Source organism: Euprymna scolopes, chromosome 13 (assembly GCF_053919585.1).
Source record: "Euprymna scolopes isolate OS-2025 chromosome 13, ASM5391958v1, whole genome shotgun sequence".
Taxonomy (NCBI): domain Eukaryota; kingdom Metazoa; phylum Mollusca; class Cephalopoda; order Sepiida; family Sepiolidae; genus Euprymna; species Euprymna scolopes.
This window is the reverse complement of record NC_136494.1, coordinates 9892459-9919492: the sequence shown is the minus strand read 5'-3', so window position 1 is coordinate 9919492 and position 27034 is coordinate 9892459. Positions and strand designations below refer to the sequence as shown.

Below are 27034 nucleotides of genomic sequence, written 5' to 3'. Positions count from 1 at the left end.
TCTGGAACTTACTGACATATGTGCTTTCTCAGAAAGATTTCTGAATTCGACAAGGTACACTCGAAAAAGTTCGGCGGTTACATCGACCGAAACGTTGTGCAAATAACACTCTAGATGAAAACAGTCCTCCGAATAATCCAACTAATATGAATTTCAAATGTGTTGAACATTAGTAAAACAGGAAAGACACGCCTTATTTTTTTATGAACTAAATGACTAAAAAAATAAAAAAAATTATAATAATTTTTATTGGATAATGTATATTATTAATATATTATTAATATATTATTATATGTAGTTCTTATATTTTTCAGAACATGATGGTTGACGTCAAGAAGCTGTTGACATCGAGAAAATGTAAGTACATTCGCCTTCGTACCAACTGACTCCAGCTTGTCAACAATTCACTATCCATGATTGAGTGATATTTTGTACTAGCTGTACGTACCCGGAATTGCCAGGTACAAAACCATATTGCCAGGCGAGGGATTTAGTCACATACTATTTAAGATATATCTAAGATCATAAGTTCTTACAATTTTCCTGAATGTTGACCACATTTTGGACTTTTTGGCAGCATAACACATAGCCATCTTCATCTACGAAATTCAAACAGGGAAATAAAATTTCATAGCTTAAAGAGAAATAACTCATAGGTTAAATGAAAAATTTTGTTTTTAAACGCAGCTGATTTTAGCTATAAAATAATTAAAAAATAAATAAAGTTAATCAAAACAGATTTTCTTTAATGTAATTGAGATGACTTCTTTATCCTTTACCATACTTGTGTCAAATTTTGGTTTCGGGTGGAAGAAAACAAATATCAAAAGTATATGAAAGTCCGTGAAAGTCTGTGAAATAGTGTACTTTTTTTAACCAAATTGTGAACAAACAAATGGGAATATGACTTTATTATAATAGATAAATTGTACTTATGCAGTATAAGAATTGTGTTATCGTCGGAATTGTTCGGGCGGTCTACGAAAAACACCAGTACATTTTTCACGCAAAAGCTGGCGAATTTTCAAATAAAAATTATGCTATTTTTGTAAGTATGAAAAATTAATTGAAAAAAAAAAGAAAACAATATTCTTGATAATTATTGAACAAATTTTTTCATTAAAATTCAAATGACGAAACCAAAACATTTATTTTAAGTTAAATTGTATAGTTAGATATTTTTCAATGACAAACAATTAATAGCAAATAAAAAATGTGTATGAAAATTTTTTATGAATTGTTTCTTCTTTTTATGAATTATTTGTTCAAATGAAAATAAATATTTAGACTTTTAAAAATAATAAGCCAATACTACCAACAATTATATATATATATATATATATATATATATATATATATATATATATATATATATATATATATATATATATAAGCTTCAGCCTCTGTCCCATCGACGAAATGTTGCATCCCTCTGTCTGTTCTACAATATTTTAATGGTGAACGCTCCGACGAACTACAAGCACTTGTACCCCCTCCACGTAAATACCCTGCCAAACCCGAAAAACATCTAAATCCCACCCCTTCACAGTAGAGACCCCTAGATGTAAGAGAGCTATCTACTCAAGTAGTTTCTTCCCCAAAACTGCTAGACTTTGAAATTCCCTTCCGGGTCTCTGCTTCCCCAACTGTACTGACACGCATAAGTTCAAGTGTAACGTGAACCGATATCTTGCTGCCAAACTGCATAGTACACTAGTAGCTTATGTCCCTGATAGGAGCCCTCTATATCCAAGTGGCAATATGCCTTGTGTGGGGTGTGAATTTTATGATTTAGTTGTTCGAATTAAATTAAAAACATGTTTAAATTTGTTTTTAATATAATAAATACATTTCGAAATGTATCTCATTTTGAAATATATATCACTAATACTCTTAGAATGTGAGAATATTGAATTAATAGCAAGTAATAAATCCCCCCAAATAAGACACATATCATAACCGTGAAGTATCATCTTTTCTACTTTGACCCAACAAATACGACCCGTTTCTCAACTGGATTGTGAGTTTTGATGAAAAGAGGGTTCTTTACGACAACCAACGACACTCAGCTCAATGCTTAGACGCCGACGTAGTTCCAAGACTCTTTCCGTAGCCAAAGTTGTACTAAAACAAGGTTATGCTGACTGTTTGGTGGTCTGCAACCGGTTACAGCCATTACAGGTTTTCGAATACAGGCGAAACCATTACGCGGATAAGTAACGCCAACAAATGGATGAAATACATCAGAAACTATAGCAACAACACTTAGCATTAGTCAACCAAAAATCCTAATTCTCCTCCATGGCAATGCCAGACCGCACGTAGTAGATAACGCATTGTGGATGCGTTATCGGCGGCTTCTATTTATGTGTCCCTCAGTCCTCATTTTTTAATGAGTGATTTTTCTGACAAAAGGAGAAGAATAAGCTGTGTTCTAGGTTTGCAGTATTTTGCGCGAACAGTCGCTAGAGATGGAAATTTTATGTTTCTGTGTCTATCCTTGTAGCCATGTCACTAGTAAGGGTGCTGAAGGTAAACGTTTTATCTGGGCTGAGATTATCTGTCCGATAGTCAGGGACTTGAACCTCGGTTTAACCACTAAGAAGGCTGTCCTATCAGCAAGTGCAAAGTACTGGGGCTGCTGTATTGCCATTTGGTAAATGGATTCTCGACCATCCAGTAGCTTCTGGTGTGGCCTCTCGATGCCATATTAGTGGGTAATTGTTACCTCATCATGTGCAAACTTAACTTCCAAATCTGACCCCTAAGGTCGTCATGGGCATGGAATATGTGCCTATATAAAAGATGGCTTTCCATGTGGTAGGGACATCTCCAGAGAATATCCTAACTTACATTATATGTGCTTCCGAGTTGCACTTGCTCACACTACTGCATTTATATTTACTCTCTATCGCCTCCACAACAGCGGAGTTACTATCTTTAAAAGCATATTAAAGAAAATTGATCACGTCTTATCTGCTTATCCTTCAGCTAACATTCACGTATGTGGAGACTTCAATGTTCACAATGTGGAATGGTTAACCCACTCAAACAAGACCGATGATGAGGGGAGGTTCTGTTACGATTTCTCCATTACTTATTACTCAGATTGTTCATGAACCAACCCGTGTGCCCGACACTGAGGGTCAGTATGCGAGTCTCTTAGACCTTTTTCTCACAACTTGCCCTGAACTATGTTCAGTTTCCGTTCTGTCTCCACTTGGATCTTCCGACCACTCTGTTGTATCAATTAAGATAAAAATGAAATGTAATAAGTCCTCAGACGTACCTCTTCATCGTACAGTATATCGATACTATAACTGATTGGGATAGCTTCCATACATTTATATTAGATCTACCTCTGCGTTCCATGTTTAAAAAGGATGTGTCCTCAATAGGAATAGCTAATTGTAGGTATAGACCGTTTTATAGTTAATTGTAGGTATAGACCGTTTTATACCCTGGAAAAAGTTCCAGCAAAAACCTAACAGCCAGCCATGGTTCTTCCCAGAATGTGCTGCTGCCATTGCACACAAAAATCACTTTTTCCATCGCTTTCAACATAATAGATGTTTTGTGACTAAAACCGCTTTCAGGACTGCCAGCAACCATTGTAAAAAAGTAATACAGAACGCAAGAGAGTTGCATGCTCAGTCTGTCAAGTCCAAAGTAGCTGAGCAACGGCTTGGTTCCCACCAGTTTTGGCAAATAGCAAACAGAATCCTGAACAGAAGCGTGTGCTCTATCCCAACTATCATCAATGGACCTGAGGTAATCTCGTCAGTATAAGACATAGACAAACTCTTTGCCAAGAACTTTGCAGCTAATTCTACCCTTTGCGACCAAGGCCGCCAACCTCCAATATTTCCTCCTGTATCAGAAAACACGCTATGTGATATACAAATATCTGTACGTGATGTTGCCAAGCTAATCAAAAATCCTTGATTCCAGTAAAGCAACCGGCCCTGGCGTTATTACAATTATAGTACTCAAAAGACTTCAACCAGAACTAGCGCCCATACTTACAAAACTGTTTAAGCGTTGTCTTAAGGAGAATTGCTTCCCATCACCCTGGAGAATCTCATCTGTATACCCTGTATTTAAGAATTCAGGTGACCACTCATCTCCCTCTCAATACAGGCCAATAAGTCTCCTGTGCATCATGTGTAAGTTGCTGGAATCTGTGTTAAATAGAGAAGTAATTAACCATCTCAGCAAAAATAACCTTCTTAGTGACACATAATATGGTTTCCATTCTGCTATATCTACAGCAGATGTGCTTACAGTTATATCTCATAGGATTAGCGAATCTCTCGACGGAGGCTACCTTTCTAGGGCAATTGCTCTTGATATATCGAAGGCCTTTGATAGGGTATGGCATAAAGGTTTATTTCACAAGATCTCCATCTGTGGTATAGCTGCAAATGTCTTCTCAATTATTAAATCATTTCTCACTGATAGGCTCATAAGAATAGTAGTTGATGGGCAAAAATCAGAAGCTCACAGTATTAATGCTGAAGTCCCTCAGGTGTCCGTCATGGGCCCAACTTTCTTCCTGATCTACATTAATGGTCTTCCAAATCACATCCTTACATCATTTCTAGACATTTATGCTGATGACACTACTATCTCTGGTAGTACATCAAGACCGTAAACGATTAAGTCTCTCCTATTCTCTCTCCTCTGATCTTGGGGAAAGGAGTGGCTTCTTATTTTTAATGCGTCTAAAACCAAGCTGTTATCTTTATATCATCAACGCTCTGGCATGAATTGAAATGGATGGCTCTCGTCTTCGGGAAAGCCTCATGTTTTGACAAGCTTCTGGGCTTGATCCTTACTCCTGGTCTGAAATGGAACACGTACATCAAATCTGTTGCCGAGGCCGCTGGAAAAATGCTGGGATCCTTGTATCGATCCAGTAGATATCTCACTGTTGATGCAATTCTCTATCTATATAAGAGCCAGGTACGTCCAAGGATGGAGTACTGTTGCCGAGCTGCTAGAAAGGACTTGCCCTGCCTTGATAGAGTTCAAAATAGACTTCGGAGCCTCGTAGGAGATGTCCGTTTCTCTTCCCTGCAACCTCTATCTCACAGAGATGTTGCGATTTTGTCTCTGATTTATCGCTATTTTCATGGCAAGTGCTGGACTGAGCTTCACTCTATGGTACCCATCCTCGCCAAAGTTTCACAAGAAACACGCGTCTAGCTGAAAACACTATCAACAATTTCCCCCACTCTTTATCTATGCCTAAACCTAAACGCATATTCCATGAACACAGCTGCTTTCTGTGAAGTGCACGCCTATGGAACTGTCTTCCGTTTTCCTGCTTTCCAACTGACTATAGTCTGATTGTCTACAAGTCCTACGTAAACAAGTTTTTGATGAGCCGTTTCACTTAAGTTAACAAATTTACCGAATTTCAATTACTAACGATTAATATATTGCCCAATTGACCACTGTACACCCTTAATCCTTATCCTCGAGTGATCTCTGGGCCTTGATAAGTCTTGATAAGTGGTGACACCTATGTAAAAAAACAACAAAAAAACTCGACAACTTCCTGCGTGAGAAATGCTTCTAGAATCTAAACGATATCAAAGACTCCTTCAGCGACTACATCGCCACCAGAACGCAAGATTTCCATGTGACTGGCATAAATACCCTTGTCTTGCAAAACATAAATAAATACACTTGTTTGGCAAAAATGTGTTGATTCTAATGGTGCTCATTGCGATCACTAATTATTTTTTGAGCCGAGATATGGATATCTGATATTAAAAGTTAAAAACCGCATGAATTTTCTTGTCAATCTCATACCAATGTGAGCCTTGTAAAAATATACACTAGTTAACTGTTGTGGGGACTCCCCCATGCACAAGATATGTACTCTTCTGAACTGTATTAATTAACTGAGACTTACGACGTCTGGGGTGGTCAGTATACTTTCGTAGTCCGCCATCTTGACGCTATGTACTACGACGATTGCTCTTTTTATATGCTGTTTTTTGTTCTAATATATTTTACCTTTTCTAACTCATCTCCGTATCTGTATTGTCCAGGGCCATAACACTAACTTTATCCCTACTTCCTGGCATAGGGTCCGAATATATAACACGCCGATCATAATTTTTAGTAATTATTTTGAACATGAAAATATCTATCAAATTAGAAATGCAATTTCGTATTTTTGTAAATTTTAATCGAAATGTCTGATACAAAAGTTGTGTTCCTCTCTGCGTATTCGCATTGTTAGGCCGTGTCCCATCATCACGGCTTGCAGAGCGAGACATTTTTTAAAATTCTTTTTTCTCTCTCCTCGAAAGCGTGACGTGGTTTCTGTGTTGTTTAACCTCTCAAATGTTACACTACGTTTATGCACTTTCACTGTGTTAATTGTCTTTACTAGTCGCATTGTTTGTCTTCGTTGATAACATAAATCAGAAAACCTTTTCTTTCTAATGAGATTCTGCTTTCTTTTTTATTTTTATTTTGCAGTTAGTTTCGCGTCGCTTATAGATCTAGAAGAGAGAGAGAGAGAGAGAGAGAGAGAGAGAGAGAGAGAGAGAGAGAGAGAGAGAGAGAGACTAAGGTTATTTTCTCCAGTTATTTACTTTTTGAAACTGAACTTTCTTAATTTACGAAATGAGTGACGCAGACGAACAAAGATCCTAATAACATTCGCGTTAGCGGCTTCTACACTATTGGCCGTGTCTTGTCCGCATAACTTCCCAAGAGAGACTGATTTGAACACGTTAGTTTCATCTCTGCTCAAAAACATGACATCATTATGAAGTGTCTGTGTTTTACCTACGGTGTTTGACCTCTGCTCTTTGCCTCAACCTTATATTGCGTTTTTTTCCATCAACCCTGGGAACGATTCTGTTTCACAAATATAGGTTACCCCAGTATGTGCCTTGTCAAAATTAACACTAACTAACGTAATCGCTACTGATGCAGAGCTCTAATACATAAGAGTATTTGCATGCTATTCATAAAATTTCTGTGCTGTTTAATCTCTCAAATAGACATTAAACAGCACATTCATGAACGCACTGTGTTAATTGTGTTGCTATTGTTGCCGTTGCATATACTGCTCACACTGTTTGTCTTCGTTGATGACATGAATCTGAAAAAAACTATTTTCTTTCTAATGAGATTTTGCTTTCCTCTTTTGTTTTGCAGTGGCGTTCGCGGCACTAATGGTTTTAGTCGTATATGTAGGAACCTTCAATATCCTCAGCAACCAGCATATCAGTGTTTTCGAACGTGCAGCATATCGGAACACAACGTTTCACAAAAGCTGGTCCACGACAGCTGTGAGAAATGAAACTTCATCGGGAACCAATCTTAAAGACGCGATAATAACAATTGACAAAATGGCTAAATCAACGTCTACAAATAGTATCATTACTACTACTAATAATACTGCTAGTACTATTACTACCAAAAATAATAACAATACTACTACTACTACTACTACTAATAATAATAATAATAATAATAATAATAATAATAAAAACAATACAATTGCAACTAAAGCTACACTAAGAAAGTATAAAACTTTCACTACAATACAACATAAACCCCAAAATGCAAATCTTACAACACACCATACGTGAACAAACCAAACAAAAATTACAAAACAAACCACCAAAAAATTGTCGGTCTCATATCAAATTGTTCAGTTGACTACTGTCCGTCAACGGTCAACTATGATGCCAAAGCATTTCATATGTCTAAGAACAATGGGTCGCTTGGGCAATTTAGTGTTTCAGTACGCCTCAACATACGGGATTGCCCGTTCAAAATCAGATGGCATTATAAAACCCCAACTATATTGACAACTCATCTCTTAGCCATGACATCATTGCAGGACCAAACACGTGCTTCACGTGTTCGTTCTTTATGTTCGAGCATGTTCCCGACTCACGTGTCCTGAACTCACGTGCATACATATCTCCAACAAGAATTCTTTAACCTATTTTTGGTCTAACCTATTTCTCAATATGTTTAACATTTGCTATGTTTCAAATTCCTTATTTTAATTTCATTTTCATAAACAAAATTGAATCATCAAATTCCTTCTTCAATAACATTTCTAAACAACGAATTCTTTTTCAACAAACATATCTGCTATTTATTTTAAACTCTTCTGAATCTTAATTCCAAACCTAGCTTCCCGGGTTCGAATTCTCGGACTATACTATCTCATTTTTACTTAGGTAGAAGAACAGAGGACCTGTTCTCGTAACACTTGCAAATGTGTAGACGTTGACACAGACAGAGGACGTCATCTAGACGATGCGATAGGTGCTAAAAACCTACGAAGTCATTCAATCCTAAAATTAATAAGGAATACACTAAATTTAAAAGTGATAAAATTATTGTAATCTTTATAGTGACAACAACAACAATAATAATAAGAAGAATATTAATAATAATAAAATTAAGATAAACATTGTAGTAACATTACAATGAAATGATTAAATAGATATGAAATATGGAGATAATTATGGTATTGCTGTCATAAATTAAAATTGAAGTTAAAATAAAAAGTTGGAGCACCATTGTCATTGATAAAATTAAAGAATAAAATAATAATAATTAAGCAGTACTATCAAATAAGAAACACTGCTATTGCTGCCAATCGAAGTAATGGTTATAAAGTTGCTACCAGCAGTAATGTTAAAGTACTACAGAACATTAATTAAAATCAATAAAATATAATCCCGTTAACAATACTCACTGTAATCATGCTACTAAAGATAATATAGATAAAATAATACTAAAAACATAAACAAATAGTACTAATAACTATTATATTGCGATAAAGATCATGAACATTTTAATAATTAAAATAATTAAAATAGTGATATTTGAATGAAATTAAGAAGATAGTGAAATTAATAATAAAATACTGAAAATGAGATATAATAATACCATTCCCATTAGCATCACTACTAACAGTAATAATAATGACAAGAATGCTAATGATGAAATCGTAAAATGTAAAAATATAATAATATGATGCTATGTGATTAGCTGAAAGATGCGTGAAGGTAATAATTATATATAACCTATTTAAAAACATATTTTAAAACGAATTATTAAGCAGTGAATATGTTTCAATGGAGGCTAAGTGATTTCAAAATTGCTATATTTATATTTTGCCTTATGTTTGCATTGGAAAATTACTTCGCTTTTAGTATTAATTACATTCTTGCATTAAGAAGAAGTCATTACCCGAACTGCCTCAGATAAGAACAGGTTACAAAATTCAGAGCTAGGGGTCCATGATTTAGATTTACTGATAATATCTTAATTAATTGAGAAAATGAGAAACGCTTTTTTATAAGAGTAGTTAAAACAGTTCCCTGGTTACTATTTTCGTTTATTTTATTCAATGATAATATATGGTTAGAAATTCTCAGTTTTATTAAAGTGGGTGGGAATCCAATGTATGTGTATGTGTTGGGTGCAATCTGGTTACTGTTACTGGATTATATGTTATTATGGATTATATTATTGTTATTATGGATCAGGTTGTCATTGTTATTTTCATGGGAATTGTATGGCAAAAAAAACTACCCCTATTTATATTGTTAGTGTTGTTATTTAGCAAGTTTATTGAAGAGAAGTTCATTATTATTTGATTGTCGGGGTATTGGCAGTTGGGAAAAATTAGTAGTGTTAATTTGGAGGGATTTAGATGTTATCTCGGTTACAATACAGGAATAAATCACATTCTTATGTTTACAGTTATTGACATTCACGCCTTTTTTGGCAATTACATTTAGTTTTATTGGAGAAAAGGGATTGTCTGCGGATCTTCGATTTTCTTATTATTAGATGTTATAATTGTCTAAGTACGATATCTTAATGGAGTTTTTATTAAGTAAAGTTCTGTATCTATGCGAATACTTTAATGATTTTTCAACAATATTCAAAAAATCATTAGTTTTTACATTAGAACTAAAAGAGGGGGTTATAATCAAATTATTTCTTTTAGGGCTCGATTTATTATAGCTAGAAAGTTGGTTTTATTTAATGCCATAACCAGAAAATTCTTAATTTACAGTCTTGATAATTTTCTTTATATATATATATATATATATATATATATATAGTAAGTTATAAAATATATATGGCGATTAAGCTACACTGAATATTCCGCGTTTCATCCACTCTAGGACTCTTCAGGCTTATGTGCATAAGCCTACCGAAAACCGATCACATCGATTTCCCCAAATCTCAGTACCCTGTATATCAAATTTCGACTCTGTAGACTAAAAATTGACAGAGTTATTGCGTAGGGAATTGTACACAGACACACAGACAGACAGACAGACAGATACACACACACAGACACGTTCACTTTTATAGATATATAGATAGATAGGTTAAGGTATAATAATAATAATGGTAATAATAATAGTTATAATAATAAAATTAATAATAATAATAATAATATTCAAAGTAACTGCTATAATTGTTAAGTAAAACTAAGAGAGTAGGGTAACGGAACTATGCCTATAAAACAGGGTTTCTATAGTACTACAAAGATGACGCATTATTGAGTATTATGTGTGCACATTCATATATGTGAATTTGGAAAATATCTTCCAATGGGGGACTACTTACTTTATTTGTAGAAAGGGAGAAGATTTATAAACTCCTTAATTAAGAGATGCTTAAAACAAGTTTGAAATAGTATTCGAACAAAATCCTAGAAGTGTAAATTATATGCTGAGATTTAAAATATAGTATGTAAATGCGTGTATAGTGAGTCTCTATATAAAATGGAAATAAGAATGTATTAGTATATAGGTTAAATGAAATGCTCTAAAGTTTTTTGTTTTTTTAAATTTAGCATGATTTATAATTTAGTTTTTAATTAAAAAGCGATATTTATTTAGTGTTATGTTTTTACCCATTTACAAGTAGAAATTACTGTAGAAGTTTAACAATGTTCCACTAATTCGTAATTAATTATATAACACAGACTTCAAAATGAAATAGTCTAATAGATTGATTTGTCGTAAATTGAAACAAATGCACAGCAGATTCTGCATAGTGTGTTGCAAATAAGGTGTACTCTCTTACTGAGCTAATTAACCTCTCCCGCCGGCAAATATCCTCTTAGGCAACTGTTCATCTATGCATGGCGTACTGTTGCCACATCTAGGTTGCTGCCTCAAACATTAGTTTCCTTCTGTTGGAGAGAGTATGAAAAAGGTTTGGTAAGGTTTAGTGAATGTGATAATGTTAACTGCTTCCGGTATACAAAGATTACAAAATGTTTCCCCTGGGGTGTATGATCTAGTTTTATCCAGTATACTCCATTTAATTTAATAGGGAATTTTCTTGTCCTTCAGGCTATTGATTAATGTAGTTAAAAATGAACTATTATTATCATAATTTTGAGACCTTTCATTTCTGATTTAATGCAAGTGTTTTGAAATTCTTACTTTTATTAAGTTTGAGGTTGCACCTATATAAGTGAATGTTTCCAATGTTTTATTATTGTTTAATGGTTTATCCACCCCAGTATTGGTGAATCTTATATCGGGGAGTTGAGTTGAGAGAGGACCTGAAGATGTATAACGCGGGTGTTGGTTAATCTTCTGATTTTTTCTTGGGAATTTATATTAGATTTCCTATTCTGGTTGTTGTTGTTGTTGTTGTTGTTGTTATTCTGTTTTCAATGAATCGACATGAAGAGCAGTTGAGTTGTTGGATATTTTAAGGGGGTTATATGTATACTTTCAAGAACAAATAGTACTACAAAGAGTTTGGTCGAACCCAATTGAATTGATGTTGTTTATTTTTCAATAGCGTTTATGAGAACAACACAAAATCTTGTGGAGTTTCCTTTTTTTTCTTTATCGGTATGTTTGTATACACATATACTTCTAACTCTTTTCTCATAAGGTAGTGAGAGCAGCTATCCAAAACTAAACTGCTTTCTCTCTCTTTCTCTTTTTTTTCTCTCTCTCTCTCTCTCTCTCTCTCTCTCTCTCAAACTATGGTCAACTGTCACAAACTGAAAACTGTCTTCAACTAACTCTTACTTCTTCGAAATTTTTTTACACAAAATCGGAAATTCTATATCCGGTCTTTTGTTTTAGTCATCTCCACACCTGATTAATAAAAACTTAGCACTTTCTAACGCAATCGCCCTACCAGACATCTCTCTTAGTCGTTCTATCGCCCCATCTCTCTCTCCCTCTCGCCCTCCCCCCTCTCTCTCTCTCTCTTGATTCAGTAAAAATATAAAGAGTTAGTAAGAAGCAAGAAAGTAAGAAGATCTTTTCGCCACGTCTCTATAGTGACTTCCTTCTTGTGACGTAATCGCTGTGGTACTTAATTTTTCGTTTTCTTTATATCTTACGTGGAAATTTCCGATACTAACCTTATTTTCACAAGTACGCATGTAAATATTGCTACATTATTACTCAACCGAACCGTAGCGGCACTCACCATAGGCATGTTACCCCGGCTTCCTCTTAGCAGATAAAAGAAAAGCTAAAACGAAAGAAAGTAAATTACTGTTTCATGTCGTCTAATAACAAGACTCAAGCTGTCCACGTGATAAAATGATAACCCGTGAGAATCAAGGAAATGATTACCATCGTGTTACGCTTGATGTCTCCGTGATGAAAAGATATCAATTTTTTTTTACGCGTGACCTCATTATACTTCCTCATTGTCTTATATAAATATACTTTGTTTTATTCAAATTAACCCCACACATGATAAGTTGCCATTGAGACGTAATGCGATTACTAAAAAGATGATGACATGAGACGTTGACAAAATATACAAAACTAATTAAAAACTTATGCTGAAGTACTAATCACTGTTTTAATGTTGTTTTTAATTGATAATGACGAGGAAAGTAGTTCTTAATAAAATTCTAATATTGATTTTTTTACAGTATATTCACAAACTTATAATCGAAATATAATTTCCGCGCTCAGGGAGGTTATGCTTGCGGTCGAGTTTGTGTAAACATAATACACACGTTTACACACGTAGACCCAACGCGTTGTCGCAAAGAACATGAGACAAGTAATAACTCCTTTCTTTGTAACAACATTTATTTCCTCATTTTCGGCGCCACGCGGGACTTCTTGTTATCGTTGTGACGTGACCCACGTCTCTAACGTGGTCGTCCTTTTGATAGTCTTATTTTTTCCTTACCGGTGACGTCATCTTGCATGCATTTGAATACGCGCGTCCATGCACTGTTACACTCGTAACTATGTTTGTGTATGGACTTGGGTCCACGTTGATTGGCCAATCGTCATCAAACTTGCTCAAAGTATACAAGATGGGCTAATATAACACTGATTTAATTTTGAGATAACCAGGTCAAAGTTCAGATCAAGGTCACAGAAATGATAACCATCGTGGTATACTTGATGTCCCCGTGATGAAAAGATATCTAAATTGAGTTAACCGTCACCAGTATTCCTTTTTTTATCAGTTGTTTTGCGTGTTTTCTCGTTATGCTTTCAAATTGCTTCATATACGATGTGTCTTCAATAAGTTTCCAGACATTTTTCGTATGGCCACTTTTATTGATAGTACACACACGAAACTCTTGTACCCTTCGAAGTAATTCCCATCCGACTTCATTGCATTTATTGAACCGTTCCAACAACTTCTGAAAGACTCCATGGATGTCCTTTTGTGTGAGCGTGTAAATGACCCTCGTCACATGACCCTCGTCACAGCCTCCTTCATCTTATCAGTTGTTTCATAACGACAACCTCCAAGGTTTTCTTTCAGCTTAGACACTAAGCAAAAGTCATGGGGAACAAAGTCTAGACCATAAAGAAGTTGAGAAACTGTCTTGATGACCATCAAGGTAACGGAAAGATGGAAGTAACACTTTTATGATGAATTCGGTTCTGTTTATTAGGAGAAATTGCTTACTTAACTCATATGGTAGCCAATGAAGTGTTTTGACTTTTGGCCTTTACTTCAAAAAGTTAATTTATGGTTAAAATTATTGCAGAATTTCAACTTCAGATTTTTATCAAATTTAATCTTGTGCTATCTGATGTGGTACAATGGGCGAGAAAGCCTTTCGTGGGAGCCTTGAGCTCCTCCCAATTTGAGCCCATATGCCAAAATCACACATCTTAGTGAGTGCACATTTTTAAAGGTTAACGTTGTCAACGTGGGAGATTGACAGGTGTTTTGTGTAGCCAGGTGCGAATAGGTGACAGAGGTTATGTCTGCTTGCTGACCATCAAATTTAAAACAATGTTCAAGTTTTATGTACGTTTTCTCTCTCTCTCTCTCTCTTTCTCTCTCTCTCTCTCTTTCTCTCTCTCTTTCTCTCTCTCTCTCTCTCTCTTTCTCGCTTCTTGTTTCGCTTTTTTTCTTCATTGAAAGAGAGGAGAATTGAATTGTATTGTAAAGATAAGACGAAACCACAATTCCGAACAACACGGACGCATAGCAGTTTTTGTGCCGGCTATTGGGTCGAGTTAAAAATGTTCCTTAACAGTTAATTTATATATCTACAAAAGTGAGAATGTGTGTGTCTGTGCGGGTGTGCGAGGACAGTACTTAACGTATATACGCAACGAATTCTTGATAGCCAGACTTAAAATTTGGTATATAAGGTATTCAGACACGTGAAAAAACATTTTAATCGGGGTTCATCATAAAAAAGGACATCTAAGGGGCCAACATAAAAAATTTGGTACGTGGAAGTTATTAAATTTTTAGCTGTTTGCTAACTGTTTAATGATTCCGTATGCATGAATCGTTCACATTAGGGCTATTCATTAGGAATAAGTAAGTTGAAAACATTTTTTCAGCAGACCGTGTCAAGCTGGCCTAAGAGATCTCGTACTTGACTCACTGTCTATATGTTTCAGTTTCGATCTCAGTTCGAGTATTTTTTTTTTTTGCTTACAAGTGGTGAACTGTTTTGAAAAACTTAATACCTGCAAGAACATGTCTCAGTTTTTTTTTCGCTTTTTCTTAAGCAATTTAACGTTACGTTTAATACCGGGCAACACCAAGTATCATCATCATCATCATCATCATCATCATCATCATCATGCAGTCCGTCAGTCTTGATGATGACTAGTTAGGGCCGCAGTGCTTTATCCCTCGGTGTTGGCGTAGTCTCAATCCATCGCCACAGGACTTCCCAGCTTGGCTCCAAACTTGCTTGTGCAGTTTAGGTGCAGTATCTGTTATGCATCAGATAAACAACCTCTGAACCTCCAATGCTCATGTCCAGTGGAGCGAACCCGCAACGACTGGCAGCTTCTGGCCGAAAGTAATCTCAGTGAGGTAGACAGTCGCCCTATCGTGTCCGCTACTACGCCTTTTCTTTCTGGATGAGGTTTCATAGCCTTTTAAGGAAAACTGCAAGGCAGCATTAGGATTTGAAGTCAAAGTTCCCATCTCTTAGCTCTTTGCTGTGATAAGGCCCACAAGGCAGTGGTGTTTGATTTTGGGGTTGGTTCCCCTAGTCTTCGCCTAAGTTAGGGCACCCACAAGACAGTGGGGTAGGGGTTGGTAGTGTGACAGGGCATGTTCACACACAACACACTACCTCTGGGGTCCCCTACTACTCCGAGATTTCCTACAACAGCAAGGCACCCAGTTATCGTGTGTGCCTAACGTGGAGGCACTGTAGGAGTCTTGATGATGGAGAAACTATTTACTGGCAGGGAAGATTTGTGCATAGCTGCTCCATTTTCACCATGAGGTTAGCCAGCGGTGTTAGCTGGAAGCAAGAAGGTATGCAAGCATGAACTTAACACTGACTTATGCCTAACACACTAGACGCATCACATCCCCCCTGCCGGATTAAGAATCCAAACGCACACACCGAGCAAATCTGCTAGTAATAACATAATTTTATTTTTATATAATATATCTTGTTCGCTGTTTTCTACAAGCGTTCAATCTTCAGAGAAGCGGCCCCTCTCATAAAGAATGCTGACAATGGAAGTGCTGTCTGTAACGCCAACGCATAGCCGATCGCAGTAACCGCATTGTATAATTTCAGCCTGATAAGATCAATAATTTTTAGTTGTCAACATTTTCATGGTTCATACAACATGGAGAAGATCCATCGTTACGTTTGCTGAATATTCAAGGCCAGGCAACGCCAAAACAAAAAAAAAAAAAAAATGAGAAGTCAAGTAACGAAAATTCTCAGACAATTACAGCGATTGAAGTATAAAAGAGAGATTCTTAACCTCTATTTCTATCTAACGTAAAAACGTCCTGGTATTTGAACTCTGACGAAAAGCAAACGTCAATAATAATAAACAGTGCAGAAATTATGAATCAAATCGCGATTCAGAAGGTATGTGAACTTCATAAAATCAAAGAAGGTTAAACAGAGAATTGAGCCATGACCCGAGAACGAGATGCGTCGACCCAATTCCGCCCGTCACTCACTCCTTTCTCTGTCCCGCTCCACGTCAAACGTTCTTTTATCAAATAAAAACGATTGCTTTTATAATAAATGAATTTGTCATTTATCCGATAAACACATCATTAGTTATCGGACGTGATCATTGTCATTAAGAACACAGTTGAAGGGAAACCCCCAGGCTATCGAAAAATATACGCCCGTGTATAACACGTTGTCAGATGTAGGTACAGAATTTCAAGACATATCTTATTGATTATGATATAAAAGTGCACCGTAAACTTAAATTCATTTGATAGATCTGTTGGGATTGGATATACCGATCGGTAAAGAAATAAGAAAGAAATAAGAAATAACTCCGACCGTAATTATTTATAACAAAATACCAAGTTACAAAAAAATATACAAGAAACATTTATTCATACAAGCAAGATAATATGAAAACACTTGTAGGTGTATACGAACAGGTGAAGACGAACTGCAAGTTTCATTGTGTAAAAATGTGTGTACTGAATAGTTTAATAGTATTGTTGAATTTTATGAATAACTAGACTACTCGTAACCCGTTGGGTCAGTATTTTATATTAGCTGTGGAATTCATGTATGAGCGTGACACTTATGATGTAAAGAAAATAGTTTTTTTTAAAATAACAGAAACATTTCTATGAAAGTATATTAAAATGAAAAAGAATATAGATAGATTTCTATGAAGCGTTCTGTTTATTATAATTGATTATTTTTGAAAAAAAAAAACAATTTACAGTACTGAATTATAAGTGGTTGGCCATACTTATAGGTAAATGTACACTGAACAGATACCATAATACTTATTATAGTTAAATTCAAATTTTGATGTATCTGGGTTTTTTTTACATCGTTCATTTCTGTATTACGTTTAAGTTATTTTAAACCCCACTCTTCCCATGTTAAATAATAATTTCAAAATAATAACGTTAATATTTCAGTGCGCAAGGTCATGCGCGCATGCGCAACCGGATGTCGTAAATCGGAAAGTGGGTTACATACATCGTTACAAGATCATTTGATTTTTATAATTATATAGATTGATTGTTCTTGGTAAGACATTATGTTCGATTGTTTTTGCTTGGTATTAAAGTTCGTGAAGGATCAATCACCTTACCTCACAAGTCTGTTTGCCGCTCTCCGAGTGCATGCTTATGGAGCGTGTTGGTTTATACGTGTGCACTGCTTGGTGCCAAGCGAAGAGAAGAGAATGGAAACGGAAGGCTATGTCAGAGGTCACAGGAAATGCACGCGTATCAAAGTTATGTGATGTTTTCGCGTGCCCCACTTCATGCGTGTGGGTGCTAATGCACACAGCTTGTTCTGTGTCTGTGTGTTTGATCTAGACAAAGCGAATTTGGTAGGCGTTAAACGGCTCACTATATATATAAAAGTTACATTTTAAAATTGTGTTTTTGGAGCAATGAAAGCGAAGTGTTAGCTGCCATATATCAATTAGTTTAAAATGTTGCTTGTTTTTTCTGTAAGTATATTCTAATCATTCAAGGACACGCTTAGGCACTTGATTAAAAACAACTGAAGATTAAAGACGTGAGAGTGAAAATAAAGAAAACGGGAACGGAATTGAAATAAGTGGAAAGGAATTGTGGCATCATCGACGAAGTGAGAAAAGTATAATAATTTAACGACAACAAAGCGAGTATAAATACAAGCTAGATTATTTCAAAGAAAACTAAACTCTCCTCTCTTCTCTTATGTTGATTAATATGAAATCCAATAAAGAACGAATTCTTCATTTACGAAGGGGTTGCTTTTATGGATTTCATGTTTAAGTTTGAACAAATATAATACCTCAGCTTTCAAATTTTAGATCTCTCGGTCTGTTTAAAAAATTCTTACAAAGGAATTTGTTCATTCGTTGATACGTTTTCGAATAAAAAAAAAAGGTTTTCTCAGAAAAAAAATCTTATGAAAAGAACTTTTCTTACAAAGAAACATTCAATAAATACATGAAACATCATACAAAAAATATGCTAGTTCTTATTTATTTACTAACCTGAGATTCTCCGAAGTTAGCTCGAACATGCTTGGCAGCTGACGGAAATAACCGGAAAACGCCGACCGATTTCCTCAATTTTTAACGACCCGCTGTCTGATAAATTGGAAGAACTACAAAAAAAAATTATTCGCGCAGGTTAGGGTTAGGGTTAGGGTTGGCTGGCTGTTAGGTTTTTGTTGGAATCTTTGTATGGTATGAATTGGTCTATGCCTACAAGTAACCATTCTGTCAGGTCTGATACTATAGAGGACACATCTTTTTTAAACATGGAATGGAGAGGTAGATCAGATATGAATGCACGGAAGCTATCCCAGTCCGCCATAGAGTATCGGTATACAGTACGGTGGAGAGGTATGTCTGTAGATTTATTATATTTCATTTTTATCTTAACTGATACGACGCAGTGGTCGGAGGATCCCAGAAGAGATAGAACAAAACATGAGCATAGCTCAGCGGAAGTGAATAGAAAAAGGTCTAGAAGGCTTGCGTACTGACCGGTAGTATCGGGCACACGTGTGGACTCGCGGACAATCTGAGTGAGGTCATAGGCAATGGCAAAATTATGACAGAACCTCCCCTCATCATCAGTCTTATTTGAGTGGGTCAGCCATTCCACATTATGGACATTGAAGTCACCGCAAATGTGAATGTTAGCCGAGGGATTAGCAGACAGGATGTGGTCAATTTTCTCTGATATACTCTTAAAGACAGTAACTCCGCTGTTATGGGCGCGATAGAGGGCAAATATAAATGCGGTGGTGTAAGCAAGTGCAACCCGGAAGCACATATAAGGTAGATTAGGGTCTTCTCTGGAGATATCCCTGCCATATGGGAAGCCATCTTTAATGTAGGCACATATTCCATGCCCGTGGCGATCTTGGAGGTCAGGTTTAGATGTTAAGTTAGAGTATCCTTTAATTATGAACTCACCTAGGGAGGTGGTCGGCCCTATTCCAGTTTCGCTTAGAAAGAATATGTCAGGTTTCATCTCCTGTAATATGGTTTCAACCTCTTCTCTGGAGATATCCCTGCCACATGGGAAGCCATCTTTAAGTTTAAAGGGTTTAGGGTTAGGGTTAGGGTTGTGTTGGATAGGATTAGGGTTAGGGTTAGGGTTGTGTTGTGTTTGTAATTAATTTCATTTATTGTATTTCCATGTTTTTTTCTGCTTATCATTATAATTTTCTTATCCCGGTTTAACCTTTAGCCATCAGTCGCTTCCAGCCGAGCCCAGAATAGTTATCCCTGGCAGAGGTCGAGGACAACGGAAAAAACTTTATGCAAACCGCGGGTCGGTAAATGCTGAAATACTTATGTTTTCAATTATTTAAAAAGAAAACAATTATTTATTCATAAAAAATTATGATAGGTTGATGTTATAAATTTATTTATTGTATTTCATTTTCCTTCATTGTAATTAGTACGCCATAATTGCTGTTCCTTTCTTTTTAGCGTTTTAAAATTTGATCAGCGCGAGGCATATTCCGGCTGTTTACGTAAACTGCCGAGATATGTAGAAGAAACATCACGGAAATACAGGTCAGTAAATGCAGAAGTGCAAAAAATATACGTCTCTTCTGACTGACTGCGATAGAGAACCCCAAGTGTTAGATCCGCCGGCCTGTTATAGGAATGGTTATTGGTTCATCAGAATTAAATTCATATTCCTCTCTTTATTTATAGGGCAACTATTTTTTTAATACAGCTATGTTACTAAGACAGAAAAAGTCTCGGATAATAGACAGCGGGCAGTGAACAATCGTTTAAAAAATGTGTTGTCTATATATATATATATATATATATATATATATATATATATATATATATATATATATATATATATACGAGCAAACAGTTAATAAAACATGTTAAAAAACACTTTGAAATGAGTTAAAAACATATTTAATCTGAAAATGAAACACTAGATAAGTGGATAGTCCTTAATCCGCGGAGTTTCGAAGAAATACTTTCCTTCTCATCAGAGGGTAGGAATTAGTAAAATGCGAGATCGGATTTTGCATGCAGAAGTATTTGATGAAACAACAAGTAAGTCAAAGATCTTACTTGAAAACAAAAAAAGTGAAGCAGAGGGAATATGGTGAAGAAAAAGGTGATTACACGTGAATGGATAGTCTGGTGGAAGATAAATAATCCAGTGACGGTAAAATCCAAATATATAACTTCAAGAAAGTTTTATCACTTATTATACTTATTATACTTAATATACTTAATACTTACGTATTATAAGGTCTATTTCCGATTTGGTTTTATCGAGCTTTTACATCTGGTTGAGATAACTTTATAAATATTAATTCTGTAATATGTATAATATACTTTAATTTTACCATCTTGGACCATTTTTGTAAATTTAATTGTAATTTTTATTATATATATATATATATATATATATATATATATATATATATATATATATATATATAGTTTAAAACGTCTCTTCAACAAAATGGCACAACTTTTACACCGGTCTGATATAAGTTCGTATTATATTCCATATATATATATATATATATATATATATATATATATATATATATATATATATATATATATATATATGTAGATACGATCTTATATCAGACTGGTGTAAAAGGTTTGCCACTTTGTTGAAGAGACGTTTCAAACTATTACAATTTATGTTATGTACGGTGATATTACTTAAATATATCACTTATTAATTTATAACACTTTCAATTTGGTTATAAAAGCATCACTCATGGTTTTCTGCAATATTTCATCCACTTTAACCATAAATCGATCTTCTTTAGTTAAAAGAAAGAAAGTCATCTTCCATCATGATAATGCTAGTCCTCACACAATAATATTAACCAAAGATTTCCAAGGGGAATTTGGTTGCAAAACCTCTCCCCATCTTGCATATTCAATTGACAAAACTCCCTATAATCACCACAACAAACGAGGAATTTATAAACCGATATTCGCCCATGCATGGAGAATTGTTGCTACATCTGGGCTGCTACATCTATCATTAGTCTCTCAGTCTTAGACAGGGCCCAAAACTAATAGGTTTCGGACTGTCGACTAAGCTCCAACCTCTACCCCATCGCCACAATAGTGCATCCTTGTGACTGTTTTATAAGTACTTTAATGGAGTGTTCTGATGAACTGAAAGCACTTATGATCCCTCGACATAATACTCCTTCCTAACCGGACAATAAGCAAAATTCCACTCCTTCACTGTTGATGTTCGTAGATGCCGAAAAGCCTTCTACTTTAATAATTTCTACCCCCGGAGTGCTAGATATTGGAATTCCCTCCCTCTTTTCTGCTTCCTTGAGCGTACTAATGTAAATGCTGGTGAGGAAAAGGAGTTAAAATTATTTTTTACTACTACTACTACTACTACTACTACTACTACTACTACTACTACTACAACAGCAACATTTTTGTGTATGTATGCCTGTTTGTGTGTGTAAGTTCGTTCCCTATCGATTCAAAAACGGCTGGGTCAGTTTTTATGAAATTTTACACAAATAACTTTATATGCCTGACAGTGTTCTTAGATGCGTTTTGTGTCGGAATGTTTTCGATAAGTATCGATAATCGATAATCGATAATCGAAATACTCCGATAAAAGAAGGAACAGGCTATTCTGACAAAAATTAACACCTTACGTAGCCTAACATCACAAGGGCATTTGAGAAGATTTATCACCACACAAGCCAAAATACCCAGCATATAAAATCTACAGTAGGTTCTTTGATAGGATAGGGATGCGTTCGAAATTAATTTTTCTGTTTATAGCACAATTGCAGCATAATACTTGACTTTCGCATTTTAACCTTTAATTGAAGCCATTATATATAAAACAATAATTCTCTAAAATCAATAGTAGGTTCTCTACAGTGCAACATAGACTGCAATGTATTGTGGACTAAGTCATTGTTGGGAGGCATATGAATTTTTTCTTCCAGTGTACCGCGATGTGTCCCCAAGTAGAGCAATGAATCAATTCATTTGATGTTAAATATTGGTCATCATTTAATACTGGGAAACGTCAGGTGTCCCTGATAGTAATATATAAAAAGCACTTTGTGTGTGTGTGTGTATGTGTGTGCGAGAAAGAGAGAATGTGTGTGAGAGAGAGTTTTCTATGGACTCAAAAACGGTTGGGTCGAGTTTTTTTTTCTTTTTACACAACAGTATTTAAGTACCTGGGAGTGTTCTCAGATAGATTTTGTATCGAAGGGATACTTTCGGTAAGTATCGAAAAACAGTAATCGAAAAAGTCCGATTTGGACCAAATTTAATACCCTTATACATCCTAACATCACAAGTGCATTGAAAAACTTTATCACCACTCAAGCAGAAAGGCCTGTCATATAAAATCAATTGTTGGTTCTTTGTTATCAAAGAACAACAGTTGATTTTATATGACAGGAGGGCGTTCAAAATGAATGTTTCTTTTTGCATTTATATCATTATATAAAAATAATTTCATACAATCAAAATAGGTTCTCTACATTGTACAGTTTCCTCCAGGTTTATTGGCTTGTGTCATCAAATAGAGCAAGCAATCAATCGATTTTATTGAAAAAATGGGCGATTTCATTGTTTTCGATTACAGTAAAAGTATTTGAAATGTAATATATGTGTTGATCCTCATTTAATCCCTGACAATATTGGATTTCCTTGCTAGTTTATTTTAGTTATTTATGTACGAACGATTATATTTTTCATCAAACGACATTTTAAAAATTCAGGAACGTAAAATGAAAAAAAATGTCTTTTATCATTGTTCCCGTTGATGAAATAAATATTCTGTTCTAATAAGATACTTCTCTGCTTTTATTTTTGCAGTTTGGTTCATGGTGCTTATAGTTTTGGCCATAGGAAGCCTCGGTATCCTGAACAGAAGAAAAATAAGCGAAATCCACGAAACGTTGATAGGAGGCACATTTTGGGATTTGACGTTTTACAAAAGCTGGTTAAGGGGAGATAAGCGAAATGCAACAACATCAAGAATTAATATTAAAGAAAAAATAACAAGAAATATAACATCAACTACGAAGATAAAAAGGACAACACTACAGACAAGGAAACTGTCGTCGATATCATATAAAATTATTAAAATGACTACCGTCCGTCCCAGCTCAACTAAGAAGCCGAAACATTTTATGTGTTTAAGAACAATGGGTCGCTTAGGCAATTTAATGTTTGAATATGCGTCAACGTACGGGATCGCCCGCTCAAAGGGCATGGAGGTGATAGTTTCTTCGAGCGAACGTCTTGTTAATATATTCCATTTGCATCTTGGTAGCCGAGTTTTAAATAATACTTCCATGTGCAACAATGTAAGAATAAAATGGGAAATTCGGGCCAGCGCGTTTGACAAGGAAACCATACATTTTGACAACAATAAACATATGGGTTTGTTGGGATATCTACAGTCGTACAAGTACTTCGAGAATGCCACAGCTGAGCTACGTCGTCAGTTCAAGTTTCGTGATCCAATCCAAAACAAAGCCGATCAAGTTATCCGAGACATATACAAGAAACATTTGAAAAATAAAAGCAATAAGAACCGATCTTGGACGTTTGTTTCTATCCATGTCCGACGTGGAGATATGGTCAACCATCCACACGGCTACAAAGTCGCCCCTCGGGAATATTTCAGTCGAACTCAAAATATGTTTCGGAGTTTATATAAAAATGTTTTATTTATCGTCTGCTCGAATGACATAAAATGGTGCAAAGGCAATCTTCAGACTAAAAACACTTATTTCGTTGAGGGCAACAGTGCTGAATTCGACATGGCCATCATCGCATCATGTAACCATACAATTACCTCTGTAGGAACTTACAGTTGGTGGTCAGGCTGGTTATCGAAAGGATTGGTCACCTATTTTTGCCCACCAGCAAGAGAGGGATCTGCACTTAGAGCTGAATATAGCAAAGACTTCAGCGATTATTTCCCCCCAAATTGGATCAGAGTCACATTATAATTACATCGCGAAAAAAAAAACACACACAAAGATAAAAATATATACATTTTTATTATTGTTTTCAAGATAATACCTTTATGTTTTTCAAATAATCATTCAATAAGTAATTATAGATATAGTGTTATGACATGTACAAAAACATGCAGTCTCATACAAAAACGTGTCTTTATATGAACACACACACAAACACACACACAAACACACACACACACACATATATATTTATTATATTAATTTATCTTATATTAACCGCCTTGAAAAAATATGTTAAAAATTAATCGGAAATTATATTTTTAGTTTTGCATTTAGAGCATATAATTTTTTCGGCAGGTCACGAAGTATTAATCATATTTTTTCTTGTAAGATGATCGTTTATATATATATATATATATATATATATATATATATATATAAACCGAATCATAGCCCCCCCCGCCTATGAACCTAAGCGAACACCCAACAGGTCAAGACATACTTATCAAGAAATCATCTCACCAACGAGACGCCAAAAACTTTAACATTAAGACTAAAATTTTAAAGTAACCCCCTTCTCCTACCCCCACATATTCCCCTTCCCCTCCATTTATCCCCATGCCCTCAGCCACACCAGAAATTAACTTCTCAGACCCTCCCCCACAAGTTCCTTAAACTCCAAAACTAAAACATTACCAACATACCAAGCACCCCCTCCCACCTTTCCCCTTATTCCCTTCCTCTTCCCCCCTCCCCGATCTTCTCGCACCCCTCGCCTGTTCACTCTTTCACTCTTTCATCCCATAGCAACGAACATTTCTGTAAAAGTCTGAGGAAGTTACAGACGGCCAAAAAACGGCCGGGTAGCTGAAACAATAATGTAACTCAACAGAAAGATACGGTAATAAAAAATAAAACGCATACTTGCTCTACAACAGTATTGAGCACTTTCTTCAGGTTTTATTAATTACCATTTCTACTAAATATATATATATATATATATATATATATATATACATACATATATACACACATATATATATATGAAATTTTAGATACAGCGTTATGACACGTATAAAAAACATTCAGTCTCATACAAAAGCGTGCCTTAATATGAATACACACACACACACACACACACACACACACGCATACACATATATAGGATGACTTAAAAGAATATTCTCACACTTCGAATGATGATAAAACCTTTATTATTCACATGAAATGAAATGTAATTTAAATGTTAGTTTCGAATACAGACGGTAAATGTAATTGAAAAATCATGTTTGCAAATGATGGCCATTAATGTTATGGGGTCATGCGGTCGAACTTCAAAACAATACTGAACTTGTAAAAATCCGTAGCCTCTGTCGAAAGTTTTAGGCAGACATGAAAACATACATACATTTATATCTTGGTAACTAAACAATTTTCGACCCAAACCGATTAAAAAGCTTGCCCTATCTCTGAATACCCTTTATGTACAATTTCAAATGTTTAGACCAGAAATTGTCTGAGTAATTTGGTAGAGACCGTAGAGGTCAAATTTTTTAAAACTTTGACCCCTATTATACCCCCTTAACATTTACGTTTTGGGGCTCAAATCAAGTTATTAAGTTGAATCGATCTCCCAGAAACCTATTTTTAAAAATTTCAAGTGTTTATAACCAAAATTGTCGGAGGAGTTGGGTAGAGTTATTAAAGGTCAAATCGTTGAACTTTGACCCCTTAACAGCCAAATTTCTTGCCGACAATAGAGTACAAAGATTTTCCCAAATCTCAGTACCCTGTATATCAAATTTCGAGTCTGTAGACTAAAAATTGACATATTTATTGCGTAGGGAAATGTAAACACACAGAAATACAGACAGACAGATACACAGACAGGCAGATACACATGCACGTTCACTTTTATAGATATACTAGCATTTACGCCCGGCGTTGCCCGGGGGTTTTGAGGTGTATGCTGAGCAAAAAAACTAAAAAAAAGCAAACAAAAATAAACGGTCAATTTTTTAAAACTTTGACCCCTATTATAACCCCTTAACATTTATTGTTTTTGGCTCAAATCGAGTTATTAAGTTAAATCCATGTCCAAGAAACCTATATCTAAAATTTCAAGTGTTTAAACCCAAAATTGTCGGAGGAGTTTGGTAGAGTTCAGAAAGCTCAAATCATTGAACTTTGATCCATTCACATTCAAATTTTTGCCGAAAACCGATCACATCGATTTTCCCAAATCTCTGTACCTTGTATATCAAATTTCGACTCTGTAGACTAAAAATTGACAGAGTTATTTCGTTATTCTACACAAACAGATAGACAGACACACAGGCACGTTCACTTTCATAGATATACTAGCATTTAAACCCGGCGTTGCTCGGATGTTTGGAGGTGTATGCTGAGCAAAAAAACAAAAAAAAATAACAACAAAAAAAGGGGTAAATTTTTTAAAATTTGACCCCTATTATGACCCCTTAACATTTATTGTTTTGGACTCAAATCAAGTTATTAAGTTAGATCCCTGTCCAAGGAACCTATATCTAAAATTTCAAGTGTTTAGACCCAAAATTGTCGGAGAAGTTCGGTAGAGTTCTCAAAGGTCAAATC

At 35.3% G+C, this 27034-nt stretch overlaps 1 protein-coding gene across 1 annotated transcript; it reads left to right on the top strand.

Moving 5' to 3' along the window:
• Nucleotides 1-318: 318 nt before the first annotated feature.
• Nucleotides 319-25161, top strand: LOC145291940 (galactoside alpha-(1,2)-fucosyltransferase 2-like). The gene is made up of 2 exons (XM_080137864.1): nt 319-357; nt 23304-25161. Exons 1-2 carry the CDS (start codon nt 321-323, stop codon nt 24446-24448), a joined length of 1182 nt encoding a protein of 393 aa, XP_079993990.1. The 5' UTR covers nt 319-320; the 3' UTR covers nt 24449-25161.
• The last annotated feature ends 1873 nt before the right edge of the window (nt 25162-27034 follow it).